The sequence below is a fragment of the Pipistrellus hanaki genome, assembly GCF_964339955.1.
Source record: "Pipistrellus hanaki genome assembly, chromosome: 11".
NCBI classification, from domain to species: domain Eukaryota; kingdom Metazoa; phylum Chordata; class Mammalia; order Chiroptera; family Vespertilionidae; genus Pipistrellus; species Pipistrellus hanaki.
In genome coordinates this window covers 7,525,793-7,552,052 of record NC_140513.1, presented here as the reverse complement: position 1 = coordinate 7,552,052, position 26,260 = coordinate 7,525,793, and the positions used below count along the sequence as shown (strand labels likewise).

Genomic DNA, 26,260 nt, shown 5'->3' with positions numbered 1-26,260 from the left:
TTCTTACTGCTGCCAGGATTTCTTAGGCTAGCAAATTGGGTTTGTCCCCGATATTGGTTTATTTTTCCCAAACTTAATATATCTCCATTATTGCTTCCTCTCACTCCTTGCTTTTCTGTTTCTTGAGAACATGGTTGTACCTTGACCTCAGTTGGCTTTAATTGCTTCTTCTGCATCCCATTTTCCCCTCAAAGTTACTGTTCTCCATGGGGGAGTCTGGACTGTGCTAGTTAGATGGTGCTCGGAGCTGGAGCTGGCTCTGACCCCAGGGGTCCATGTCTCTGCTCCCTCCGACTCTCCTGACATCTCACAGGCTGAGTATTAAGTCAGAAAGTTAGAAGCAAGCATTACAATACTAAGCAGCTTTTTTTTTTTTTTTTTTTTTTTTTTTTTGCCAGACAAAAGGATTAATTTTCAGTATGTGAAGGCTACTTCACTTTGTGCTATAATGGCTTTGTTGAGCATGCTATAAACAAACTATCAAGTCTTCAAGAAGATATTCTTAAAGTAAAAACATACAATTTCAAAACAAAAACAAAAACAAAAAGACCCATTTCCACTATCTGCCAAACAGAGCTCGGGAGGATACTAGCACAAACACTGCAGCTCTCCCCACGCATGTAGCCCCTACCTCAGCATTTTATCCTGAGACACACAGCAGCAAAGGCTTTTGCATTTTTCTATTTGTAAAGCTTATCTTCCTCATACACTTTTTTTTTTTTTGCGCAGAGGAAGTGAAATTGTCTTTGGTTTCCTATAAAACAATTTAGTTCAACACACACACACACACACACACACACACACACACACACCCTACTTTCTTAATGCAGCTGAAAATCTGCCCAAGCTATAGGAAGATGGATTCAAAGTAAGTGTGTATTTAAATTACTAGGTGGTCATTCAATACAAAGATAATTTCTAACCAAATATATGCATGCACGTATGCCTATATATGTATGTATCTGGGAGTATTTTTCAAAGGAGGGTTTTCTCCCCATACTTCTGGCAGTTTAAGTTTAAAGGTCAGATCTACACCATCACCATGTTTCACAATGCAAGCTGTGCAGTGCCGCGTAATGAAATGGTTCAGTAAAGGTGCTCGTGGAAATTCTTTTAATTAGGTCTAAGGCTTTTCAGTTGTCAACATGAATAAACCAAGAGCCATTCTCTTGCAAACACAATACGCAAAATAAAAATGTAAGTTACCTTTGAAAAAACAGAGATGCACTTGCAAAAGGAAAGTTATACATGGATTTTTTTTCTTTTTTACAACATATCCTCTACCAATTAAAAAAACACGCACCAAATCTTTCAATAACAAAATGGACAGCAAATCAAAAATAAAGGGGCTGCTCTATTTCTAATGAACCGGGACACCATGCCTGGTTCTAAGAAAAAGTGTTTGGAGGAAGACTCAAGTTAATCATAACTAAAACTGCTTATCAGGAGACTAATGACTTTCTTTGTGAGCAAAGGCCACCTTCCCATTTAACTACAATTAATTCCACAGATCAGTGGTATTTCAGTCGGACATGTGATATCCCATAATGACTCCTGCAAATTGCATGTTATCTATTAAAAATGCACCAAAATGCACTTTTCCCCTCTGCACCGCTATCTGAGGCCCAAAAGCTGAGCATATCACAGCAGGAACATCAAGACTTTTTTTTCAAAGCTGTGTTGACAAAATGAACTACTTGGATTTGGATTTTTTTTTTTTTTTTTTTTTTTAGCTGTCAGTTCAAAGCTGAATCTAGGGATTGAAATATGCAAAATGAAAACTTTAAGAAAATGGTAGGTGGTTTGGGGAAGTTGGATTGTATTTGCATTGAGTTCTGATGGGAAAAACAAAACTAAATAAATGACTCAAATCACCTCCAGTTCAGATTTACAGATACAAGTTGTTCATGAAAGCCAGTTGGCCTAAGAATTGCCATGGAATGGGAGGATTCAAATGGATAGATGGCAGCATGTAATAAGCAGGTGTAATAAATCAATGCATCGACTAATTAACCAATGAATGAATGAAGTGTTGCAAACCCTGAGCATGAGGGCACAATACCCAACAGATAATATGTTGCTTTACACTGGGTTCCAGTGGACCCGAGTTCAAATCCTGAGTCAGCTGCTATTACCTGGATGGGGTAAAGTAACTACTATTACTTTTTAAAGGATTGTTATGCAGATTACATGTTAAGATTTTCACCATGGCTGGCATGGCTTGGTTGGAGTGTTGTCCCATACAAGGAAAGGTTGCAGGGTTCAATTTTCGGTCAGGCACATACCAATTTGTGGAATTGATGGTACAGGAAGGAAACCACTCAGTGTTTCTCTCTCTCTTTCCTTTCTCCCTTCTGTAAAATCAATAAGCATGTCCTTGGGTGAAGATTTAAAAAATAAGTCAAGCCCAGACAGTGTGACTCAGTGGCTGAGGATAGACCTATGAACCAGGAGGTCATGGTTCGAGTCCAGTCAGGGCATATGCCCAGGTTGCAGGCTCAATACCGAGTATGGAGCATGCAGGAGGAAGGCAATTGATGCTTTTCAATCACTGATGTTTCTCCCAAATCAATATATATTTAAAAGTCAAGATTTCCAATGCACCAAGCACAGTGGCTAGCACACAGTTGAAGCCTAATAGGTGGTGCCTATTCTTCCATGCTAGCTCAACTCCAAAGTCAAAACCTACCCAAGCCATTATTTTAGCATAAAAAAAGAAAAATGGGCTCACAATGAACATTTTCTAGAGCACCACTTACTGAAACATCACTCATTATGCTAAGCCTGGTGGGTTTATTTAGTGACCAGAACTTGGGCGTGTATTTGGGAGTTAATGAAGTGCCTGGTGTTTACACAGATAAAAGCAGGATTTGTCTCAGCAGCAATCTGGGCTGAATGGATATAGATCTCCGCGCTTAGGGATGCGGCCAGGACGGATCCAGGGTGGATCGCATGGATGCAGCCACACGGAGTGAGACGTCTCCCAAGGGGCTTTGGGCATCGCCACCTCCTCGGGGGAGGAAATACAGGAAGGGGGGTAGGAAGTGTGTATAATAGATGTGTTTCACAGTGTCCCTGCTGCGATGAACAACTTGATCCACTTACAGTTCCAAACACATGATGCATAAAAGAGCTGACAGAAATTCAATTCTTCAAAGAAAAGCATCTGCTCTCTAGTGGGAACGGCCAAATATTAAGCAGTTTTAAGGCAGGGCAAAGACCTAGAGGAGCACAGTTCATTATCTGGATAGCCAGAGTAAAGAAACGCAGAGGATTACAAACAAACAAAAAAGTAGCCGAGATTCCATGCATTAATTACCCAGAGTAAAATGATTCAAGTTGAATCTTTGTTACAACAAATATTAAACCCAGCTGTGTTTATGTAGCAGTTGTGAAAAAGAAGAAAAAAAGAAATCCGTGTACAATATCTGTGAGCTCTGCCAGTTAATTGAATTTGCTGGCAGCACTTCCTCTACCATGAGCCAAACATCCTCAAAGATAAAATGTAGCTTTTAAACAGACCTGGGGAAAACGGAATCAAGAAATTTCAACCATTAAAACACAACTCTTTACTGGTATGAAAGTAAAGTAAAATTCAGTAATGAAAGGAAGGAAGTCTCTTAAACATTTACTGCATTCCAAAGCTTGGAGCTGCGGTTTATTGCTGAGGTCTCTTCTGATGTCCCACAGTGCTTCTGCTCCAGCGTCTTTAATGAAGTCCCATAAACTCCCATAAAATACTCGATTGTTGACAAATCATGCACACACACTCAGGGCAAGGCCCACTGGGCCATGATGCTCCTTCCCTTCCTGCCTGAAATTAGTAAGTCATGGAGTAGACACTCCTGGTGAGTGGTCGACAAGACTTACAGAGACCTTCAGGCAATCCTTTTAAAGAATGGAGGATGAAAGACTGGACACTTGTAAGAATTATTTTCAGCAAACTGTCCCCTGACCCCAAGTACAATATCAGTAGTTTGGGGTGAGGGGCAGCTTTGGCCAGATTCTCGGAACCAGAGAAGCGACAAGAGGTTGGATCCAACACTCAACCTTCAGTCTGGGACTCGGCTCAGTGCAGATCCTATCCCTTCCTTCCTTGGCTTAATTATCTTAGTTGATTCCCCAGTGCCCAAAATATGAAGCTCAAATGTGTGTTTACGACAGAAGGCCACTCCCAATCTGGTCCCTCCCGTCTACTTCTTTGGTTTCACCTTTTGTCCCTCCCAACCACTCACCCTATGTTCCAGCTGGACTAAACGATTAATCCCTGCCCAAACACATCCACTTTTGTTCACACCTCCAGCCTCCATTCATTCTGTTCCCGCCTCCCAGTATGCTCCTCTCCCCTTTTCCAGGAACAGCGACTGTTTCCTACGTATCTCCCTGTTCCTAAGGCCCAACACACGGAGCCTACAGCCAAAAAACACTTGGCTGGAAAAATAATCTCCATTCCTGAACTGGCTGTAGATCTGCCCATTTGGGATACTGAATCAGAAGTGTCCAGGGCTCCTGCAGATGGAGGCGAAGCTGCTGGTGTGAAGTGTAAGCGGGTAGGAAAGCAGCAAGAGATGTGCCAGGAGAGGGAGGCAGACTGGATCATAAAGGGCCATATTCTGGAGTTCGAATTTCACCCAGAGGGAGAACGGGGAGCCATTAAAGGGTTTTAAATTGGGGAGTGATATATGCATGTTCCATAATATTCCTTCATTTATAGCAAGAGAATGGCCTGGGATTGGAGAAGTGGGGGCAAGACTGGCAGTCTAGCCTTACATTAGCTCTGTGACTCACAGAAAATGAGGTCCATGTCTTAATCATCTCTGTGTGCATAAATCCAGTGCAAAGCACAGCACATAGTAGGTACTCAGGAAATGGCTGGTTTATTAAGTATAATAGACAAAACTGTATATATTTGAAGTATAATGTGGTGATTTGACATAAATGTTATGAAATAATCACCACAAGTCATCTAATTAACATGTCCGTTACTTCAGTTATCTTATTTTGTATTATTAACATGGTCACTATGCTGTACAGTAGATCCTCAGAACATATTCATGTTATAACTGGAAGCTTGTCCCCTTTAACTAACATCTCTCCATAGAAAATCCCTGTTGAACAAATAAATATTCTGCCAGTGAATACTAACAATATATGCTTTCACATGGCACAAGGAGTACTTAAGACTACAAGGCCTATACACACACAGATTTACCGTATTTTTCTATGTATAAGACACTATTTTTTTTCTTTTTCTAAAATCATTTGACTGAAAATTGAGGAGAATCTTATACTTGGAAGTTAGCCAAAGAGGGAGCCACAGTGGTGTGTAGTAGCCCATACCCTGTCAACCAGGCTTTCTCCAATCACCAGCCTTATTGTTACTGACATCAGCTGATGCTGTAATTGGAGGTGGAGAGTGCGTAGATGCAACAGGGACCAGAACATTCTGAGCCCATAAATATGTCAAAAAATAAGAAGATAAATCCCAGTAAGCAATTGCCTTACTCTGCAAAATTCAAACTGAATATAATCAGCTATGCAGAAGAGCATGGAAATAGAGCCACAGAGATACCATTTGGACCTCCTCCCCCTGAGTGTATGATCAGACAGTGGAGAAAACAGGAAGAACAACTCCTTAAGATGCCAAAAAAGAAGGTCTTAAGAGGAAAACCAACAAAATGGGCAAACTTGGAGCAAAGGCTTAAAACTTGGATTATGGAACAGCACCAGAGTGGCTTATGTGTGTCAACCAAGCTTATTCAATGTCAGGCAAGAATATTTGCAAGCGAAATGAACACGGTTGATTTTACAGGAAAGGCAAAGTGGTGCTTCAATTTAATGAGGAGAGAAGGACTGGCCATGAGAACACGAACAAAGTTAGTTCAGAAAATGCCACCAGTGTATGAGGAATATATAGACAGTGACTCCGAAGACAGCAGTGATACAATAGAAGTTGAAGAAATCGATGTGGGAAAGCACAGCACTTGGTTGGAATGTCTGTAAGGAGGATTCTCTGAAAGGTCGGGGGCCTCTGAGGGTACCTGCTGAAGGCGGCAGCCCCTACCTTGACTTTTCCAAACAAGTCCGATCCCCAGGGATGTTTTGCTAGAATCTCTATGTTTAGTCTTTTAGACCCGACCTTGTAGAAGCATGTGCTTTCTCAAGGATGCTTACCTTGCTGATTGTATCTAGAGCTTAATTTTAGTTCACACTGTTATGACAATAAAAGCCAAAGGAGGCAGGCAATAGCCAAGTAGTGGCTTAACCCTCTCTTTCACAGAAACGTGTGTTAAAGTAATCATTCATCTGTCGCTCAGGGTCTACCCCAGCAATTGATATGTCCGTAACTAATAGTGATGAAGAAGAGAACAACGATGCAAAAGAGACCGAATAAAGTGATATGCTGCATAATATCATAGCAGTGGTATGTAAACATTACCTGTGGTGATGCTAAATAAAAACATGTTCTGTTTTCTGTTTAAAATGTTGATTTATTAATTTTGGAAAAGTTGGGAGCATCTCATACATGGAAAAATACGGTATATTATATTAGGTATTCAGTATAATAAAAATCTGCTCATCTTCCCAGTCAGCATTTTTTCTTCCAATTGGGATTTTAAGAATGGTTGTTTTTGTTTGTTTTGTAAAGTTTACTATTAGTTAGACATTTTGCAAAAGGCAGATTGCTAAGGCCAGACAGTGTGTGCCGATCCAGCCCTTTGCTTCTGGAATCCAAAGCATTGTTGACTCACAAGAACAGCAAACCAACTCCCAGGAGGCCCTGAGGCAGCATCTCAAGATGTGGGGTACACCAGAGGATAGGCAGCAAGCAGACCCTGGGCTTATGTGCATCTGGCCCTTCTAAACCAGGTTTGTCTTTGAACTCCCAAAGATATGATATAGCCGAATAATTCCACTATAACTCTAACAGAAGGATTTCCCTGTGCTTTGAGAATACGAAGGACAGAGTGATTAACTACTGAGAGAGGGACAAGGACAAAGATTAGAAAACTGATCGGAGTTGGATGACACTGAAGACAAGGCATGCAATTAGGAAGTCATTGCCAATTCTCCAGTTTCCCAGCAGAGGAGAGAAGTACAGGGTCACATGACTTGCTGGCCTAACTCAGGAGATCAGAATATTTACACACACACTTCAATGAAAAAAATTAACATTATATAATTAAAATTATTTTTCAAAAGGAAGTGCTAACGTCTGTTTTTACCTTTCATGATGTTCGATTTCTCAGTTTTCTTTTATGGTGTGTACTTTTTTGTGTCTTATCCAATAACTCTTGCCTCCTGAAGGCTTCTCCTATATTTTCTTCTATTCATTTTATAGTTTTTGTTTCCATGTTTAGGACTATAATTCATTTTGAACCAGTATGTGCATGAGGTAAAAGTCAAGATTCATTTTTTACTATATGGACATCCAATTGTTCCAGTAGCATTCGTTGGCAAAATACAGTCACACATAAAACTATTTTTTCTCTATTGAATTACTTTGACTATGCATTTGTTGAAAATCACCTGACCATTTATGTGTAGCTCTAATTCTGAACTGTTTATTCTGTTCTATTGAATGGTATGTCTAGCTACAGTTACTATAACTTTATGGTAAGTATTGAACCTAGAACTTAGTTCTGTTTCAACATTGTTTTGGCTATTCTAGATCTGCTGCATAGTCATAGATATTTTAAAATCAGCTCATCAAGTATTTTTTCCCCCTTTCTAAAGCAATCTGGAATTTGGATTGGGATTATAGTGGATTTATAGATTAATTAAGGAAACATTTAACCTCTTAAAAATATTGAGTCTTCTGCCGAAACCGGTTTGGCTCAGTGGTAGAGCATCGGTCTGCGGACTGAAAGGTCCCAGGTTCGATTCCGGCAAGGGCATGTACCTTGGTTGACCAGTTGCCTCCTGCACACCCCCTACCGGGGGTACATCCCCGGTAGGTAGGGGGTGTGCAGGAGGCAACTGGTCAATGTTTCTCTCTCATCGACATTTCTAGCTCTCTATTTCTCTCCTTTCCTCTCTGTAAAAAATCAATAAAATATATTAAAAAAAAAAAAAGACTAAACACTCATTGTTTAAAAAAAAAAAAATATTGAGTCTTCTAATCCAAAATCTAAACTCTCAGTTTATTTAGGTTTTAAAATTTTTTTTTCCTCTCAGAAATGTTTTATAGTTTTCACTATACAAATCTTGCACATATTTTGGTAAATTTATTCCTAATTATTTCATGTTTTGTTTGCTATTTTAAATAGTACTCTAAAAATTTCATTTTTAATTGCTCATTACTAGTATATAGAAATACATTTGAATTTTTTTATACTGACTTTATCCTGCATATTTCTTAAATTCATTTATGAGATTCCTTAGGATTTTCCAAGTATGTGGTTATGTTATCTAAATAAAGACAAATTTTCTTCTAATATTTAGGGCTTTTATTTTTCTTGTCTTAGTGAACTGATTAGAACCTCCAATAAAATTCAGAATAGAAATTATAAGAGTATACATCCTTTTTTGTTCTCATTCACCTGGGGAAAGTATTCAGTCCTTCACCATTAAGTGTGATGTAGGTTCTTCCTACATGCTCTTTTTTACTTTAAAATTTTCATTTATTGATTTTCACAGAGAGACAGAGATTTGTTGTTCCACCCATTCGTGCACTCATTGGTTGATTTCTGTATGTGTCCTGACCAGGGATTGGACCTGCGACCTTCCTGTATTAGGATGATGCTCCAACTGAGCTACTCAGACAGGGCTTGTCCTAGATGCTCTTTATCACAATGAAGACATCTGGTTTGCTAAGAGCTTTTATTATGGACAGGTGTCGATTTCCCCCCAAAATATATTTTTGGCATATGTTTTGATATAGTTTACCTTTCTTGGTCTTTTGCTATGGTAAATCACACTGATTGATTTTCAAATATTTAACCAACCTGTATTCATTTGATCATGATGTAGTATCCTTTTTACATATTGCTGGATTCAATTTGCTAATGTTTTGTTGAAGATTTTTACATCAGTATTTGTAAGGTATATTGGTCAGCAGTTTTCTTTTCTTATAAATTCTTTGTTTGTCATGTCAGGGTAATGCTGATCTCATAAAATAAGGTGGGTAGTGTTCCTGTCACTATTTTCTAAAAAAGTTAGTGTAAGATTGCATTAGTTCTTCCTTCAATGTATGACAGACTTAATTGGTGAAGCTCTCTGGGCCTGGAGTTTTCTTTGTGGAAAAGTTTTTGTTATTTTTATTTTTTAATACCTTTATTCGTTTTAGAGAGGAAGGGAAAGGGAGAAAGAGACAGAAACATCAACAATGAGAGAGAATCATTGATCAGCTGCCTCCAGCATGCCCCACATTAAAGATCGAGCCTGCAACCCAGAAAAGTGCCCAAACCAGGAATCAAACCGTGACCTCCTGATTCATAGGTTGACACTCAACCACTGAGCCATGCCTCCCAGATTCATTGTGGGAAAGTTTTAATTACAAATCCAACTTTCTTTAATAAAAAACAGTGCTATTTTTCTGTTTTTTTATTGAGTCACTTTTTGTAATTTGTGTATTTCAAGGAATTGTTCATGTAATTTATAAAAAGTACAGACATAAAATCATTGATATTTATTTTTTTAAATATACTTATTATAGTTTGTAGTCAATATTATTTTGAATTTTAGGTGTATAATGTATACACTTTTTAATGAAATTTTTATTTTATTTTTAATTGAATTTATTGGGGTGACATTGGTTAATAAAATTATATGGGTTTCAGAGGTACAATTCTATAATACACCATCTGTATATTGTATTATGTGTTTAACACTCCAAGTCAAGTTTCTTTCCATCACCATTTAGTCCTCCCTTTCCACTTTTCTGCTTCGTTCTTAAAAATATACTTTTTATTTTGAAATATTTTTAGGTTTACAGAAAAGTTGCAAAGATAACAGAGTATCCATATACCCCTCAACCAGTCTAAGCAACCATCGCAACCGAATGGATGACTGAACAGGCTATTTGGGGTGACCAGGCCAGCAGGGGGGTTAGCAAGGGGCGACCAAACAACTGAGCATCAGGCTGCATGGGGTGACCAGGCCAGCAGAGGAGTTAGTGAAGGGCGACCAAGGGACTGAGCAGCAGGCTGTGTGGGGCGACCAGGCCGGCAATGGGGGCACTTGGGGGTGACCAGGCTGGCAGGGGGGGCAGTAAGGGGCGACCAGGCCAGCGAGGGGAGGGAGCAGTTAAGGGCGACCAGGTCGGTGGGAGGGGCAGTTGGGGGTGACTAGGCTGGTAGGGGGGGCTGTTGGGAGTGACCAGGCCAGCAGGGGGGGGGGTGGCAGTTAGGGGCAATCAGGCAGATGAGCAGTTAGGAGCCAGTGGTCCCAGATTGTGAGAGGGATGTCCCAGTACTGGTTTGGGACATTCCCCTGAGGGGTCCTGGATTGGAGAGGGTGCAGGATGGGCTGAGAGGATCCCTCCCCCTATCCCATGCACAAATTTAATGCACTGAGCCTCTAGTATTTTATATAAAACATTTGTCAAAACTAAAAAGCCAACATGGGTACATTATTATTAATGTACCGAAATTTATTGTGATTTCACTAGTTTTCCCATTTTAATTTTGTTGTTTTCTTATTTCAGGATCTCACTGAGCATTCAGTTGTCATGTCTTCTTAGTATCCTTTGGTCTACTGACAGTTCCTCAGTCTTTCCCATATTTTTATGAACTTGACAGTTTCAAGATGTACTAATCAGGCATTATATAGAATACCCCTAAATTTGGATTCATCTGAAGTTTCTGCCATGACTTGACTGGGGTTTTGGAAAGAATAGCAGAGAAGTGATGGATCCCTCTCATGACATTATATCTGGGTTAGATGATATTCACATGACATCACTGGTGATATAAACCCCAATCATTGGATTAAAGGAGTACTACTTGCTATTTCTACATTAAAATTACCCCTTTTCCCTTTACATACTCTATTTTTTTTGAAAGTGAGTCGCTAAGTCCAGCCCCCACTCATATGTGTGGATGTTTGGGGGGGGAGTATTAAGCTCCTTTCCTAGGGAGGAGAATATCTACAGATACTACTTGGAATTCTTCAATAAGGAAGATTTGCCTCTTATCCTCTATCTGCTATCTTTTGATTTGTGTCTGCATTATATCCTTTCCAGCCTTTTACTTTTCATTTCTCTGACTCTTTATATTTATGGTGGAATTCATGTAGACAACATATAACTAGGTCTTATTTTAAAATATAATTTGTTAATATCCTCTAATTGGAATATTTAGATGATGCACATTAAATATAATAATCAATATAGTTGGGTAAATCTATCATCTTGCTAACTTTTCTATTTGTTCTATCTATATTGATCCCTTTATCCTTTCCCTAAAAAATCTTTTGGGTGTTCAATATTGGCTTATTAGGCAGATATCTTTATCTTATTTATTTTCCTTAGTGGCTTCTTTAAAGTTTACAATATACATATAATTTAAGAACCTTAAAACAGCAAACCTTGCCCTGTCCCTTGTGCTACCGTAGTCATATATTATAATATTTTACTTCTATGTTATTCACACAACACATTGGTGATTTCTACTTTATTCTTTAAAATCTCCATTGTTGAAAGTATTACATATGTCCCCTTGATTTTTCCAATGACCCTTTTAAGCCTGCTCCAGCCCCCCACCCCAGGCCTCCTCCACCCTATTGTCTGTTTCCATGGGTTATGCACATATAGTTCTTTGGTTGATCTCTTCCCATCCACCTTCACTCCCACCTTCCCTCTGAGATTTGACAGTCTGTTCCATGCCTCTCTGCTTCAAGTCTTATGAATGAGATCATGTGATACTTGTCTTTCTCTGACTTACTTCATTTGCATAATACTCTCCAGGTCCCTCCATGCTGTCTCAAAGAGTAAGACAACCTTCTTTTTTTTCTGCTGCATAGTATTCCATGGTATACATGTATCTTTTTTTTAAAAAAATATATTTTATTGATATTTTACAGAAAGGAAGGGAGAGAGATAGAGAGCTAGAAACGTCGATGAGAGAGAAACATCGACCAGCTGCCTCTTGCACACCCCCTACCGGGGATGTGCCCGCAACCAAGGTACATGCCCTTGACCGGAATCAAACCCGGGACCTTTCAGTCTGCAGACTGATGCTCTACCACTGAGCCAAACCGGTTTCGGCTACATGTATCTTTTTTACACACTCATCTACCAATGGGCACTTGGGCTGTTTCCAGATCTTAGTTATTGTAAATTGTGCTGCTATGAAAATGGGGATGATTTCTACTTTACTCAGTTACCTTTTGTAGAAATTAAAAATGAGAAAAGAAGTCTTACATTCACCCATATATTTACTATTTCTGGCATTCTTCACCCCTTACTGTTCTCCAGGGTATCCTTTTTATTCCATCTAAAGAACTTCCTTTAACATTTCTTGTAGTGCAGGTGTGCTGACAATGATTTCTCTCCCCTTTTGTTTTTCTGAAAAAGACTTAAATGTGTCTTCATTTGTGAAGGATATTTTCACTAGATATACTATTCTAGTTTGACAAAAATTTCCTTTATTACTTTAAAAATGTCAATCCATTAACTTCTGGCTGTGCAGTTTTTTTTACAAGAAGTCTTCTGCCATTACTTCTTTCACTTGTGTCTTTTTTTTTTTTTTTCCTCTAGCTAATTTTAAACTTTTGTTTTTACCACTGGTATTGAGTAATTTCAGGACCTACCCTTGGTGTGGTTTTGTTTGGGTCCATTAAGCTTGAGGTACAGTGTGTTTCTTAGAACTCTGCATTAATCGTTTTCATCACAACTGAAAAAAATTGGCTACAATCTCTTTAAATATTTCTTCTGTCTTTCCTTATCTTCCTCTCATTTTACGGCTCAAATTACATGTATGTTAGTCCTCCTGATATTGGGCTATGGGTCCTTAAGGGCCTGTTAACCTTTTCCAGTATTTTTCCTTTCTCTGCTTCATAATGGATAGTTTTTACTGGTATGTCTTTGAGTTCATTGACCTTTTAAGATGTGATGTCTAATATCCTCTTAATTCTATCAGTGAAATTTTCAGTCCAGGTATTATATTTTTCACATATAGATGTTTTGATATCTTCTGTTTCTCTCATTAAATCCAGGTCTTCCTTTAAATTTATGAGTATATTTTTAATCTTTATAATATCTATCTTAAGGTTGTTGTCTGCTAATTCCATCGTGTCTGTCATTTCCGAATTTGTTTCTATTGATGAATTTTCCTCTTGGTTATGGGTTACATTTTCCTGATTGTCATCGTCTGGTACTTTTTTTTGACAGGCTGCTAGTTACTGTGAATGCTATATTGTTGAGTGTTAGATTTTGTTGTCTTCTTTTAAAGAGGGTTGAAGTTTATTTTGACAGGCGGTTGAATTTCTTGCATATAAGGTTGATTCTTTTAAGGCTTTTTATTTTTTTAATGGAAATAGTTTTGTTTAAAACTTTTTATTTAAGTTTAACACAAATACATAAAAGTACAAATATCATTGGTGTTTTGCTTGAGGATCGCTTGTGGATTGGGACTGGTACTAAGATCAAGAATCAGCACATCACCAGCATCCCTGCAACCCTCTCTCACTGTCCTCAAGGCCTGACTTTTAAGCTTTGTTAGGGAAGGGCTATTTTTGCTCTAGATACTAATCTAGATCCTATCGAGGCTTTGCCTCTAGGGTCTCTGATGAATGTCCTGAGTGATCACCAACATCTTCCATTTCTGGCGGGTCAGAGCTTGAATGATTCCCAGCCTGTGTGAACTCCCTCTATAGGTAGGCAGATTAGTCAAAAGGACCCAATTCAGATGTCTGAAGCTCTTTTGCTGAGCAGCTAGCTCCCTTCTGTCTGAATTTCTGGCCCAGAAATTGAAACCACCTCTTCCTCAAATTCAGATCTGTAACCCCTCAACTCAGCAAGACTGTTGTGCTTGGCTGGGGACCCCTACTCCTGGCCCAGGGTCCAGAAAATGCCTCCAGGCAGAAAGCCAGGGGGACCACAGAACTCATCTTACTTGTTTCCTTTCTCTCAGGGATCATACTCCTGTACTACTTTTGTCCAGTATGTGAAAACAGTTGTTTTCATATTTGTCCTGAGTTTTAGTCATTAATGGCAGGGGCAAAAATCTAGTTCCAATTACTCCATCATGGCTAGAAGCAGAACAAAGGCCTCTTTAATAAAATTTCCAGCACAAATGCCATGTTTTGCAAGATTTCATCTACCAAAATAACCCAATCCATATGTCCCCTCCATCCTTCCATTTATCTATTCAGTACCTGCTAGATCCCTGGGAAACATAGATGAATAAAACTTGATTCCTGCCCTCAAAGAACTCACAATTAAAAGGGAAAGCCAGAATGTGTAATAAATTATCTTGCAAGGAGATAAGTATAATTATACAAGCAGAATAAAGAGCTGTGGGGACAGAGGGAAAGACACAGTCAATTCTACTTGGAGATATCAGGGAAAGTTTTTACAGCCTAATCTTTAGAGTTACGTCTTAAAGAATGAGAGAATGAGTCAAAGATTGACAGTTGGGGCGGGACATTTGGGAAAAAAAGAAACTCTGTATTCAAAGTATGAAGTTATAAAGCAATGGGTAAGCTTGGAAGAAATACTAACAGTTCCAAACAGCATAACACAGGATCTGAAGCAGTGAGGAGAGAGCTAAAGCTGGGGGAAAACAGAAGGGTCACATCATGAAGGAGGGCCTTGAGTGATAGTCATCATTTGCATCCGTAATTCATTAATATCAATCACAGTCTATAGAGCTCTTAGGATATGGTCTACAGATACTATATACATTTAATTCTCACAATAACCTTATAAGGAAGCTAAGGTTCACAGAGCTTAAGCAATTTTGCCCAAGATCACATGGCTAGTAAGTGAAGAAGCCAGCACCTAATTACAGGTCTGATTCCAAAGCCAATATAAGAAACATGACTCTAATCTATAGGTGCAGGGAAGTTATGAAAGGATTTTTTGTCTTTAGAAAAAATTTAAAAATTATGAAATGGTTTTAAGTATAGCTAGATTTAGTTAAACATAACTATAACTAAATATAACTAAATTAGGGAAATACAGTTAAATTGATGCTTCAAAAGGTCACACGAAAGAAGGTCTGGAGTTCTGAGAACCAGTAGAGAGGCTGCTGGTAACAGTTGGATCAGGTGGCGGTCAGGAGGGATGGAGAAGAGGCTTAGAGGGGCAGGAAGTCAGTGAATGGAAGCCATTGTTTATGCTACAGATGGGACATCTTCACAAGACACAATGATTCCCTCAAAATCACGGTATGCTGCGAGCAAAGCTGTAGCAAATGAACCCCTCCCAACTTCCTTCACTGAACTGAGACAAAGCTTCCAGAGAGAACAGAGAACTGCAGTGCAATCCTTAGGCCACAGGAAAGCCACAGGTGCCCCCTCTCACCCCCCCTTCCCTTCCCCACAAATGTGTCACATGCACAGCCACCCACGGGGTCAGCCCCCAAGGGCTCGTTACCCACCACGTCATTCGGGAGGCTCTGCAGGTCGTCGAAGGGGGTTTCCAGGGTGTTGGTGTCCACGTTTAGGATCACGACATCATCCAGGGCCATGTTTTGAACTTTCTGCAAATAAAAAATTTCAAAACAGACATCACCGAAGCACCATGAGGACACACATCTTCCCTGGCCTTCTCTGGGGAAGGGGAGTGGGAAACAAAGTGACACTTGACACTTTGGGGTGTGGGCTCCCGCAGGGCCTCACCTGTTTGGCTCCCCGCTGCATAATAACCAGCACCAACAAAACGCTTTGGTAAGTGCTCATTAACACTGGTCTAGTTCCTTGTCTCAAACCCCAGCCTCTAGGACAGAACTTGGTACCTAAGTAAACATTTCCAGATTCCTCCCAGCAGGAGGGTGGAGCCTCGCTGGTCGGAAACTTCCTGGAGTTGAAATAACACTCCCAGAGGGCAGAATCCTGGAACCCTTCCATTTAATAAGACCAGGAGCCTCAAACCCCTGCTACCAACTTCCCCAGGCCGTGGGGCCTCGGCCACAAACCTACCAATCAATTCATAAACTTTACTAAAGGCTTACTACGGGCTGATACCTACAGAGGAGGGACAAGATCGGCTCCTTAGAAATTTATTCTCTTCCCAAACCCCAGGACTCATATGAACTGATCGCCTTACCTACAAGGTAAGTGCTATTAGCAAACAGATTGACACAGCACACATCACCAGTTCAACAAAGCACAGTCCCCATTTTACAGATGAGAACATCAAGACTCCTGATGGATTGCCTATGGCTCCTTTGCTGCCTCTCTTTGCAATCTGACAGGTTAAACACATAGCAATGCGATGGCGGGAAGTTACAAAAACAGCCTCAAAGACAACCTTTTTCACTCACATACACTTCAGAGCTCACACAGCATTTTCACAAAGATTCTTTTATTTTCAGCAACGTGGCTGCAGGGGAGGTATCACCATCCCCACTTCAGAGGTGAGAAAATGAGGCTCAGAGAGGTGAGGTGGCCTTCCCCAAGGTCATGTGGCTACACTGGGGCTTCTTCTTTTTGTAAAACTGAGAGGATAACTGTGACTGCACTCCTTATCCCACTTCTCCCCCTGGGGCTGCTGGGCACACAGTAGGACTTCTAAATAGTAGCTATTATTATTGCTTCTATAATACATACGTCAGCCCTGATTAGTCTGAAAGCTGTAGAGCCAGTGGCTTTAGCACAAAAGTCCTCTGTCCTTTCTTGGAAATTGCTGGGCTCTCACTTCAAAGACGCTGGCACCAGAAACAGAATCAGGAAAGGGGCCACAGGGAGCTGAGTCGTAGCTCAGCTGGGGAGCCTTTGACAACTGAGCCGAGGGCCACTGCACCCTAAACCACCCATCTACCTATCTATGTACCTATCTACCTGCCTACCTTCCTTCTCTTCTGATCTCCCAGAGTTCCAAATCCAAGGGGTGGTCCGGCCACCGGCGGAGGCTGCAGGGGCTGAAGGCAGTGAGCGGATGCTGGCGTGGACCAGCTCTGGCACCTTCTGTGTTCCCGCGAGGCCCCAGCACAGACCAGCCCTTGTGGCTCTCCACGGCTGGGCTGGAACAGGCTTTTGATTACTTCCCACTCCTGCCTGGAGGACTTGCTGGTTAAGCCATGTGGAGTGTTTACTTTTTCAACAATGGCAGCAAGCTGGAGAAGAGGAAACAACCTGGCCCCTTTTCAGACTGAGCAGGCCAGGGTCCCCTTAGAAACCAAAATGCCCAAGCACCAGGCTCCAGGCAGGAGCTGGGTGGCACGGTTTCCTCTTGTGCTGCCTTCCCAGTGGCAAGGCCATTTCCCAAGGGGCTGTTGGCACTGGACTCGGGGCCTTCCTGAAGCTCAGGGTCCCAAGGAAAGAATCGGAGGCCAGCTCGGCTGGTGGTACCTCATCTGTGAAAGGCTCATGGAACAAGGGGAATGGAAAAGGCACAAAACCCCACAAAACACCTCACACTGCAGGTGGGAGCGGGAGGTGCTGTGGAGAAGGAAGTTGGATGCTTACAGGGTGCCGGGTGGTTTAATCCTGTCCATGTTATGAGGGAGAAACCATGGTAACGAGAAGGAAACAGGGCTCAAGGAGGTCAAACCAACTGCCCAAGTCATACAGCTGGTGAGCGGCGGAGCTGGCATTTGCACTGGGTCTGACTCAAAAGCCTGACTCTGTAAAGACGGCCCAGAACAAGAACCAGGCTGGGCGTGCCGTTATGTCAACCCGCTCAGGACCTGCGTTCTCTTGCCTTTTGTGTCATAAATCTTACAGCGGCCTATTCTACAAAACTGGGAAAGACACAGAAGTTCAAAGAAGAAAATGATGGTTAGGAAGTAACATTTCTGTATTTCTTTCCACATTCCTCTGCCCCAATCCCTACTTTTAAAAAACACAGTTGAAACAATTCTTAATGTTTCTTTCTGACTCTCTCATTTATTACCATATAAGCAATGCTCCACTTCATTAAAACCTTTGTAAAGATCATTACTAATTGTTACAAAATGTTTCACTTCATGGAAACAAACCCATCCAAGACTCTTCGTTGGTGATTATATCCAGTTGTTAAGACATTATTATATGTAATACTGTCGTGAAATCTGTAGGCACAAAGCCTTGTGCTTTAGGGTGGATTCCTAGAAGTGGAATTTACTTTCTACTTCTTAAAAAAAAAAGTGTCCCTCTCAAACTGAACTTTGAAAAAGATAGCTTTACTTCCAATTATTTTAAAGTCATTTCATCCACAGCTTGTGTTTCCTACTCTAAGTGGAGAAAAATCAGCAAAGACACGAGCAGATGTCAAAATAGTCCTCCAAAAACTCTACCCAATTAAAACACTTACTAGTACCGCAGCACACCGAGACGGCTCTCCGGTAGCTTGTCCCACCAACACATTCCCTCTCTTTTTAGTTACAACATATGCCAAAGCTCCTGCCAGCTGCAAACCCTCCCCTCACCAGACTCTATAGGCTTTTTTTTTTTTTCAGAAAGAAGAAAAAAAAAATACTGACATGCACAATGCTTTCCAAATGGCATTTCTTGACAGAGAAATACACAAAAGTGGCATCTTCCCATAAACAATGTTAATAAAAAATGGCTTTCCCTTTATGCTTTGTCACAGACAGACTTAGTCTGACCCTTGCCTTTCAGGAGAAGGAGTTGGTCATGGCAGCCGAGAAGAGTTAAGTGTCACGTCTGGATTGCCCCTTACCTCTTGGGTTGCCTGAGGCAATTCGCTTGACCTCTTAAATCCCGTTTTCACCTGTAATACAGGGATCATGCCAGTACCCACCTCATCGAGTTGTGAGGATAAGGTAAGCGCATGTATGTAAGAGTTCGCATGATTCCCAGGACATCCATAATGGGCATTTGCCTAACAGGCTCAGCTGCCTGTGTGTCCCCTCTCCTGAGTCCATGAGAACTCAGTGGAGCCTGGCTAGCCTCACTCCACAGGGCCAGAGGAAGCAGGACATCTGCCTTTCCCTGTGTATCCCTGTGGCTATTCCCACAACCACAATAAGAAGTCAATCTAGAGTTCTTTATACAAGTATTCAATTCCTCCCCTCGTCTGTGGGTTTCTTGGGGTCACGAGATGGATCTCTGTACTCTCAGCACCTACCTTAAGTTAGGCAATTCTTGAATGAATGAATGAATGAATGAGAGGCAGAACAACCTTTAGGCGAAGAACACAGGATCCGGAAGCGGGTCAGAGTTGTAATCTAGCTCCACCACTCCCCAGCTGTGTAAACTTGGGCACTTCACTTAACCTCTCTGGGCCTCAGTTTCTTCCTCTATAAACTGGTGACAACAGTGCCTACCTCATCAGCTTGTTATAAAGATTAAATGGGCTACATAATCTTTTTAAGGTACTTCGAGTTGTGTCTGGCATATGAGCAGCTTAACAAACATTTGTTAAATAAAAAGGAACAATCTTTTGAGGATAATGGGAATATTCTACATCTTTACTGTGGTGGCAGTAGTTTCATAAACAAATCATACATTTTAAGTGGTTGGTTTGTTGTAAATAAATTATACCCCAACGAAGTTGATAAACACATTAGTACTATGTCCAGAACATAGAAGAAAATCATGATAGGCTATAAAAAATAACAATGCACGAATGATAGTGAATGCTACAGGACAAGGTAATTTTTCCCTAGGCCATCACCCAATGTACACTCTGATTGGCAGCTGTGTTTGACTCCCTGCCTTCCTCTTTCCTTTTTGGTCTAGTCCAGGATTTTTTTTTAAACTTTGTTTCCCACTTATGCCCTTAGAATAAACATGGAAATCCAATGCTCCTAGAAATCCTGATATACTTCCCTACACAAAAGTTGGGTCCACTTGAGAATCACTCTACGATAGCTAAGAAGACTTTACTGAGCCTGACTTCCTAAAGTTGGTATATGGAAACAAGGAGTTTCCCCCTAAAATACAAAATGTCACCTACTCTTGTTCAAACCGCACCTGTCCCCTACCCAGACTGGGGGTGATCCTGCCTGTCCAAGGAGAAGACTTAGAACCATGTCTTAAAGTGAAGAGCAAGTGTTTGCACTGACAATGTAACCCAGGAGATCCGAAGACTGGTCAGGAGCACTTTCCACTCCTCGGCTGAGGAAGCCAGCCCTGGGGTGGAGCAGGGCCCAGCTCCCCTGTGCTCCTCAGCTAAGCACTGATCTAGGAGGGAGGTGTGGGTCCTGAGGTGGCACACGTGGGGTAAATGAGCAGCATGCAGTGGTTCTTCTCTGCTGTCCTTCCACCAGGACCATTGTCAGGACAGGGCATGTCTTACTTGTCCCTGCGTCTCCTGTGCCCAGCACCATGCCTGCAGAGGGAAAGTGCTCACTAATTGGAGAATGAATGAAGTACTGTGCCTGGATTCATTCTACTGGGAGGCAGGCCTTGCAGCAGATGTCAACGTAAGCCCAAACAGACAACGTAAGCCCAGTGTAAGCAAATTGGAGTTTGCTCAAGGAAGTGCAATGGGAATAACAATAATGATGGCAATGATAACAATCATGTGAAATTACCATGATTAATTAGTGTAGAATTAATTCACAGTTGACACAGGAGGAGAGATAGGAGTTAATGTGGTGGTTAAGATGACCGTGGGTTCTGGAATCAGACAGCCAGATTCCAGCCTTGCCTCTGCTACTGTGTTACCAAGTTCTTATCTATAAAGTGGGGATAATACCATCTACTGCACAGCTGTGTTGTGAGGGTTGAGCTAGTTTGTATAAAGACTTAACATAGTGCCTGACTGCAGTGAGTGAGCAATAAATGGGCGAGGGGAGCTGTGAAATGTGAGTCTCTATCCTTGCAGTTTAAAAGTTATATCAATAAATGGATTAGAGTTCCAAGACTAAGAATTTAAACACCTGATTCTCAGACCAAAGGTTACTTTATACTATCACCAACGTACCGTTATTTTCTGGGCTATCTCAAAAACATGTGCACATTCCTGGAGCCAGAGTGCCAGAGCCTGAATCCCAACTCCGCCAACTGTGCTACCTTGGGCAAGCCTTTTATTCACCCGCCCCCATGCCTCAGTTTCCTCATCTGTATAGGATTAAAATAGTACTGACTCCCAGGATAATGGTTACCCTTGGGTGGGAGGAAGAATGATTACAAGAGGGCAGGAAGGACTTCTGGAGGGCTGGTGGTATTTCCTGATCTGGTGGTGGTTACAGGGTATGCCTCCCTTGTAAACACACATCTTGCTGTACACTTTGGATGAGTGTACTTTTCCCTATAGATCTCACATTTCAGTAAAATGTTTACAAAAAGTAAGTAATATGAAGTCATTACTTATAAGATTATTACGGTGATTATATGAGTTAACAAGTACTTAGGAGAGTATCTAGTATCTAACAAGCACTGGGTATTAACTTATTATGAAAAAAACAAGTTAGCAATAATTCTATTGATAAAAAAGGATTCCATCTAGATTTTCACTGTCAATTAATTTTCAACACACCCGGCTTCCTTAATCTGTCCTGTTCCCTCTCCAGTGAGGAGCAAAGCTGCAACATTCTTGGACGCCTTCTGAGACACTTGTAGTCTGGAGTCAGTTTGGTTTGGGAGAGCAGCAGGAACATTAATCAGATGGACTGGGTTTTCGATTCTATCTTCTTCAATTCTTACTCTGGACCCAGTGCAAGTTATAACTTAGAAGAGCCTCAGTTTCTTCATCTATAAAATGGGATATAACCACTCAGTACATAGACTTGTGAAAAGATTAAGTAAAAAGAAAAATAGAAATGTTTATTTTGCACCTACATGGCCATGTTCCCATGTGCCCAGGGTGCTGGCCTTGACTTTGAGGCCCATAAGCACAGTCTCCTCTCGTATGGCCAAGCCAGCACCTCTGAGACTAGCAACTAGACCACCAAGCAGAGGGGATGGGCTCAGACCAACTTCCTGCAAGGACACTTTGCTTCAAAAGGACACAGCCTCCTTCTGAGTCTGAGGGTTATCGCACCCACAACACACTGCTTGTTGTCCAGGACATGCAGTATTCCTCTCAGACAGGTACAAGCAACAAGGCTCCTTCATTATACTTTGTCTCCCTTAAGTCTGACCTCTCTGCAGTTTGTTTTCAAATTTCAAGGATGAATATGGTTAAAACTAAATAAAAAATTACATCTTAATAGTTTGTTAATTCAAACTTTGTCCTCATTGACTGTTATGGGGCTTCATGAATTCACCTCTTAGGTTAACTGTACTCCTGGTTATGTGATGTGCAGAGTTGCAGCTGACTTTACTGGGGCCTGGGCAGGCCAGGACGGCGTCCATCCTCTTACCCCATGGCCCAAGCCTTCACATGCGTCATTTAATATGTTCATGACACCTCAGTGGAGAGACAAGGAGACTGAGGGTCAGACAAGTAAAATAACTTGTCCAAAGTCCTCCAATTTATTGATAGAAGCAGTGGAGCTGAACACTGAAACCAGTTGAACACCAATACCTTTGTGCTACCCAACTCCTTTTACTAAGTGCTCCGACACATTGTTTTGATCCACAGAGGTATTGAACAACTGTAATTTAACAGATGTTTGCTAGGCAAGTGCCAGAAGAATAGTCCTTAAGTAGCTTGGTGACTGGCCCACGCTCCATTAAAGTTCCCAGGGGAGAGGATTTCCTATAGAATATCATACCCATTTGATGGATAAGAAAATGGAGGCTAAAGAGATTAAAGAGTTTGCTTATATTTGTACAACTGGCTGTTGTCAGAAAAAGGATCTGAATCAATGTTCTTTCCACTATTCAGCACATAGTGTGTTCAAATACATGTGCATAAAAAAGAACACATAACGAAGAACAGCATGGGGAGCTGGTGGCCGCCTCAGAGGAAAGGAAAGAGGAATCAGAGGGAAAGTAAAAAGGGCAGGAAAAGGAAAGGCAAGTATTCTGTATTCCAAACTCTTTATTCCTTCCTGAAGTCTCGGGTATACACAGAGGGAAGAGTGACATTTTCCTTCCCGTCCTCAGGCCCCAGAGGTCACTGAGCTGCCAAGCAGTTGATAAACGCAGTGGCTTTTCTTTGGAGCCAGGAGTCACTGATTTGCTCCTTCCTGTTCCACAAAATTAAAAATCCAAGCCCGACAGTTCAGAGGACCCCCGAAAACACCGCTGGAATTTCCCAGTGTGCTTTAAACAGAAACAGAAGCTTGGCAGGGGAGGGAAGTGCTGTAAGCACCTCCTGGGTCAGGCCAAATCCACTCCTCACAAGGTAATAAGCACTGACTCTCATTAACAAATCCAGAGATTTCCAACGCAGGTCAGCAAAGGGCTGGCTATCCACCCATTGGACATTCATTCATTCACCCGTTCAGACAGTCATTCATGTCAACTTTCTGCTGGGTCTTACTTAAGGCCAGAGAGCTGACTAAGAAATGATCTCAAAACTCAAGGGTCTCCCAGCCTACGTGTGGGAGGGTGCGGATGGAGAGTGGTGGGATAAATTATAACCAACTAAAAAAGACACGGTGATGTATAATACAAGAGACCTCACTGGTGGACCATCTCCATTCACATGGAACTTGCTTGATTCCCTCCCTGGCTGGTCCTGGGCCCAGGGTCAGGTAGTCCCCACAGCTGCTGGTGTGGCTCACTCACTCACTAGCTAGTTAGCTTTAGGCAAGGCATTTAACCCCTTCAGCATCAATTTCATTCCCTTCAGGATTCACAATTCTACCCTTCAGGATTGTTGAGAAGAGGAAGGAAGATCTGCAGGTCCTGCATGTCATAGAGTGCCAGCCGCAAGGCAGAGGCTTGGTGAGTTCCAGCCCGTCTCCTTCTAAGAGCGTGGTTCTGCCAGCTCTGCTGGGGCTCATTCTACAAGTCTAGCCTGGCCTCCTCTCTGCCCTCAGAATGGACACCTCTGACTCTGATGGTGTTTTGCCTTAAATTGAAGCAGCTTCCCCATTGATGGAGCCTCCATTTCCTCATGTGTAAAAAGAGGATGAAGATGGTGTCAACCTCTCACACCACAGCTGCAAAGCACAGACAAGAGATGAGATGGCAGAGAGCTTGGTAAACTGTGAAGAAGGCCCAGGTATAGAGCATCATGATTATGTCTATTTCATAAGACCCTGCTCTTCCACAAAGCCTCCTGACTACTCCCTCTCTCTGCTCCTAAGCCAGGCACAAGGGGAAATATAAACTTGGACCCTCAATTAAAACTTGTTGCCCTAGCTGGTTTGGCTCAGTGGATAAAAGTGTAGGTCTGTGAACTGAAGGGTCCCAGGTTTGATTGCAGTCAGGAGCATGTACCCGGGTTGTGGGTTCGATCCCCAGTGGAGGGGGAGGGGGTGGCAGCAAAGCAGGAGGCAGCTGATTGATGATTCTCTCATCATTGATATTTCTCTCATCACTGATGTTTCTCTCTCTCCCTCTCCTTTCCTCTCTGAAATCAATAAAAATATATTTTTTAAAAAAAGCTTGTTTAGTGATTTTTCTAATTGTTTCATGTTTTTTAATTTAACTGTCACTTTTCCCCTTAAAAACAACAACCTGTTTTAACCTTACTACATTCCCATATACTGCATTACCACTGTCATCTATAAATTACTGCGGAGTTTTAAATACTGTTTTTAAATATATTATTTCATCTGATCCTCAAGGCAAAATCATGGAATAGGTATTATTATTATTACCATTTTACAGAAGAAAAAACTGAGGCTCCTTCCCCAGGCTGTGAAGTAATAACAGAGCTGGGATGTGAGCTTGGGAATGCCAGGTCCCAAAGCCTGGTCGGTCCCCTTGTCCCCACTGTATACCCCCCTCTACTTTCTGGGTTAGCAAATACTGAGGACACCAACCAGGTCACATATTTCTCCTGTGACTTCCATGGGTAGCCTTATCATAGCCTAGATACGTAACAGCAAACAGACCCTAAAAGCGGGCCAGTGTCAAATTTTTCTTTTGTATACATTAAAACATTTCACACAACAAAATAATTGGGCTTGAATTCTAGTCCTGCTCATTGTTAGCTGTGTGACTTTGGACAAGTTACTAGCTTCTCTGGGTCCAGATTTCATCACCTGTACAATAGGATCACCACTACTAGAGCACAGACTTGTTGTGAAAATTAAATAATGAATATAATACAGCTGGCAGTATTTCAAAAATAGTATCCATCCAATTTGAAATGATGAAACTTGAATTTAAGAGTTTCACTGGGGGTATAAAGAGATGTTGATTTCCTAGTCCCAAAATGGTTTGGGGTCACCTTCTAATAAAACAGGGCCTCATTCCTCCCACATAACTGCCACTTGCCATCATTCATTCATCACTAAGCACAGCAAACCTGGACTCCCATCTCCACCTGCCTTTTATTTGAAATGTCAATTTTTAAAGAGTGGAGAGGTTGGAAACCCAATTTAACAAGCACACTGAAACATTGTTTATTGCCCCCATAAACATGGCTTAGTGAGAATTACGGACTTAATCAGAGTGAACTTATCTCCCGGTGAAAAGGAACACTTTAAATTTCAGAAATGGCACCTTCACTGTGAAAATCTCTTAACTTTTCAAACAAACTACAGGGGGTCCTAAACATATGGGCAGTAAAGGGGTAGCCATTACTGTGATTTGTCTTGCCCAAGAGCCAAGGAGCCCTGAAGGTCCATAACAACTTTAAGATCTAGAAAAAATATTTGGAAACTCATATTCAGGAGACATGTCTCTAAAAGCCCCCGGAAGGTCTGCGGAGCGGGAAGTAATGTCTGGCCGGGTGCTTGGGGCTGCCTGGAAGAAGGCCTCCGGAGCCTGTAGAACAGGCCTGCCTACCGGTATTCCGTGAGCAGCAGCACTGGGAAAGCTCGGCTCTCCTCCTGCGCATAAGCTGAGGCATTTGGTAATAGGTCAGATTTGGTGACCTGCTTTTCAGAAGAGAGATGCCACCTAAGTCCCAAAGGCTGCTATATGGTCCAAGTGATTTTTTTTTCTTCTTAAACAAACTATTCCAGAGGATGAAGTCCTGTGAACCCCACTTCCCAGCCTGCAGCATCATTAGGACAGCTCTGCCGTTCCAGGAAAGGTTTTCATGAAGACACCCCATTTTGCAGGGAATGGACTGGCCTGGATGCCAGAGGCAGGAAAGGCTACAGATATAAAATTTTATTATTTCAATGCCCCAGTAGCAGCCAGGAGGACTTAATGAAATCACTAAGATTTACAATCTGAAGTAGCTATTGCA

The 26,260-nt window shown here is 41.6% G+C and overlaps 2 protein-coding genes across 12 annotated transcripts in view; one reads left to right on the top strand and one right to left on the bottom strand.

Annotated features, from left to right (window-relative positions):
• LOC311630207 (uncharacterized protein) overlaps positions 1-4,667 on the top strand; it is a gene marked incomplete at both ends in the record, with an annotated part of 14,762 nt that extends 10,095 nt beyond the window's left edge. The window contains 1 exon segment of the mRNA XM_084899092.1: positions 4,356-4,667. Coding sequence (XP_084755218.1) covers positions 4,356-4,667 — 312 coding nt within the window.
• DENND1A (DENN domain containing 1A) overlaps positions 1-26,260 on the bottom strand; it is a 439,483-nt gene that overhangs the window by 145,823 nt on the left and 267,400 nt on the right. For all 11 annotated transcript variants that reach the window (XM_084899946.1, XM_084899951.1, XM_084899945.1 and 8 more), the window contains one exon: positions 15,546-15,647. In XM_084899946.1, coding sequence (XP_084756072.1) covers positions 15,546-15,647 — 102 coding nt within the window. The remainder of the gene's footprint in view (positions 1-15,545; positions 15,648-26,260) is intronic.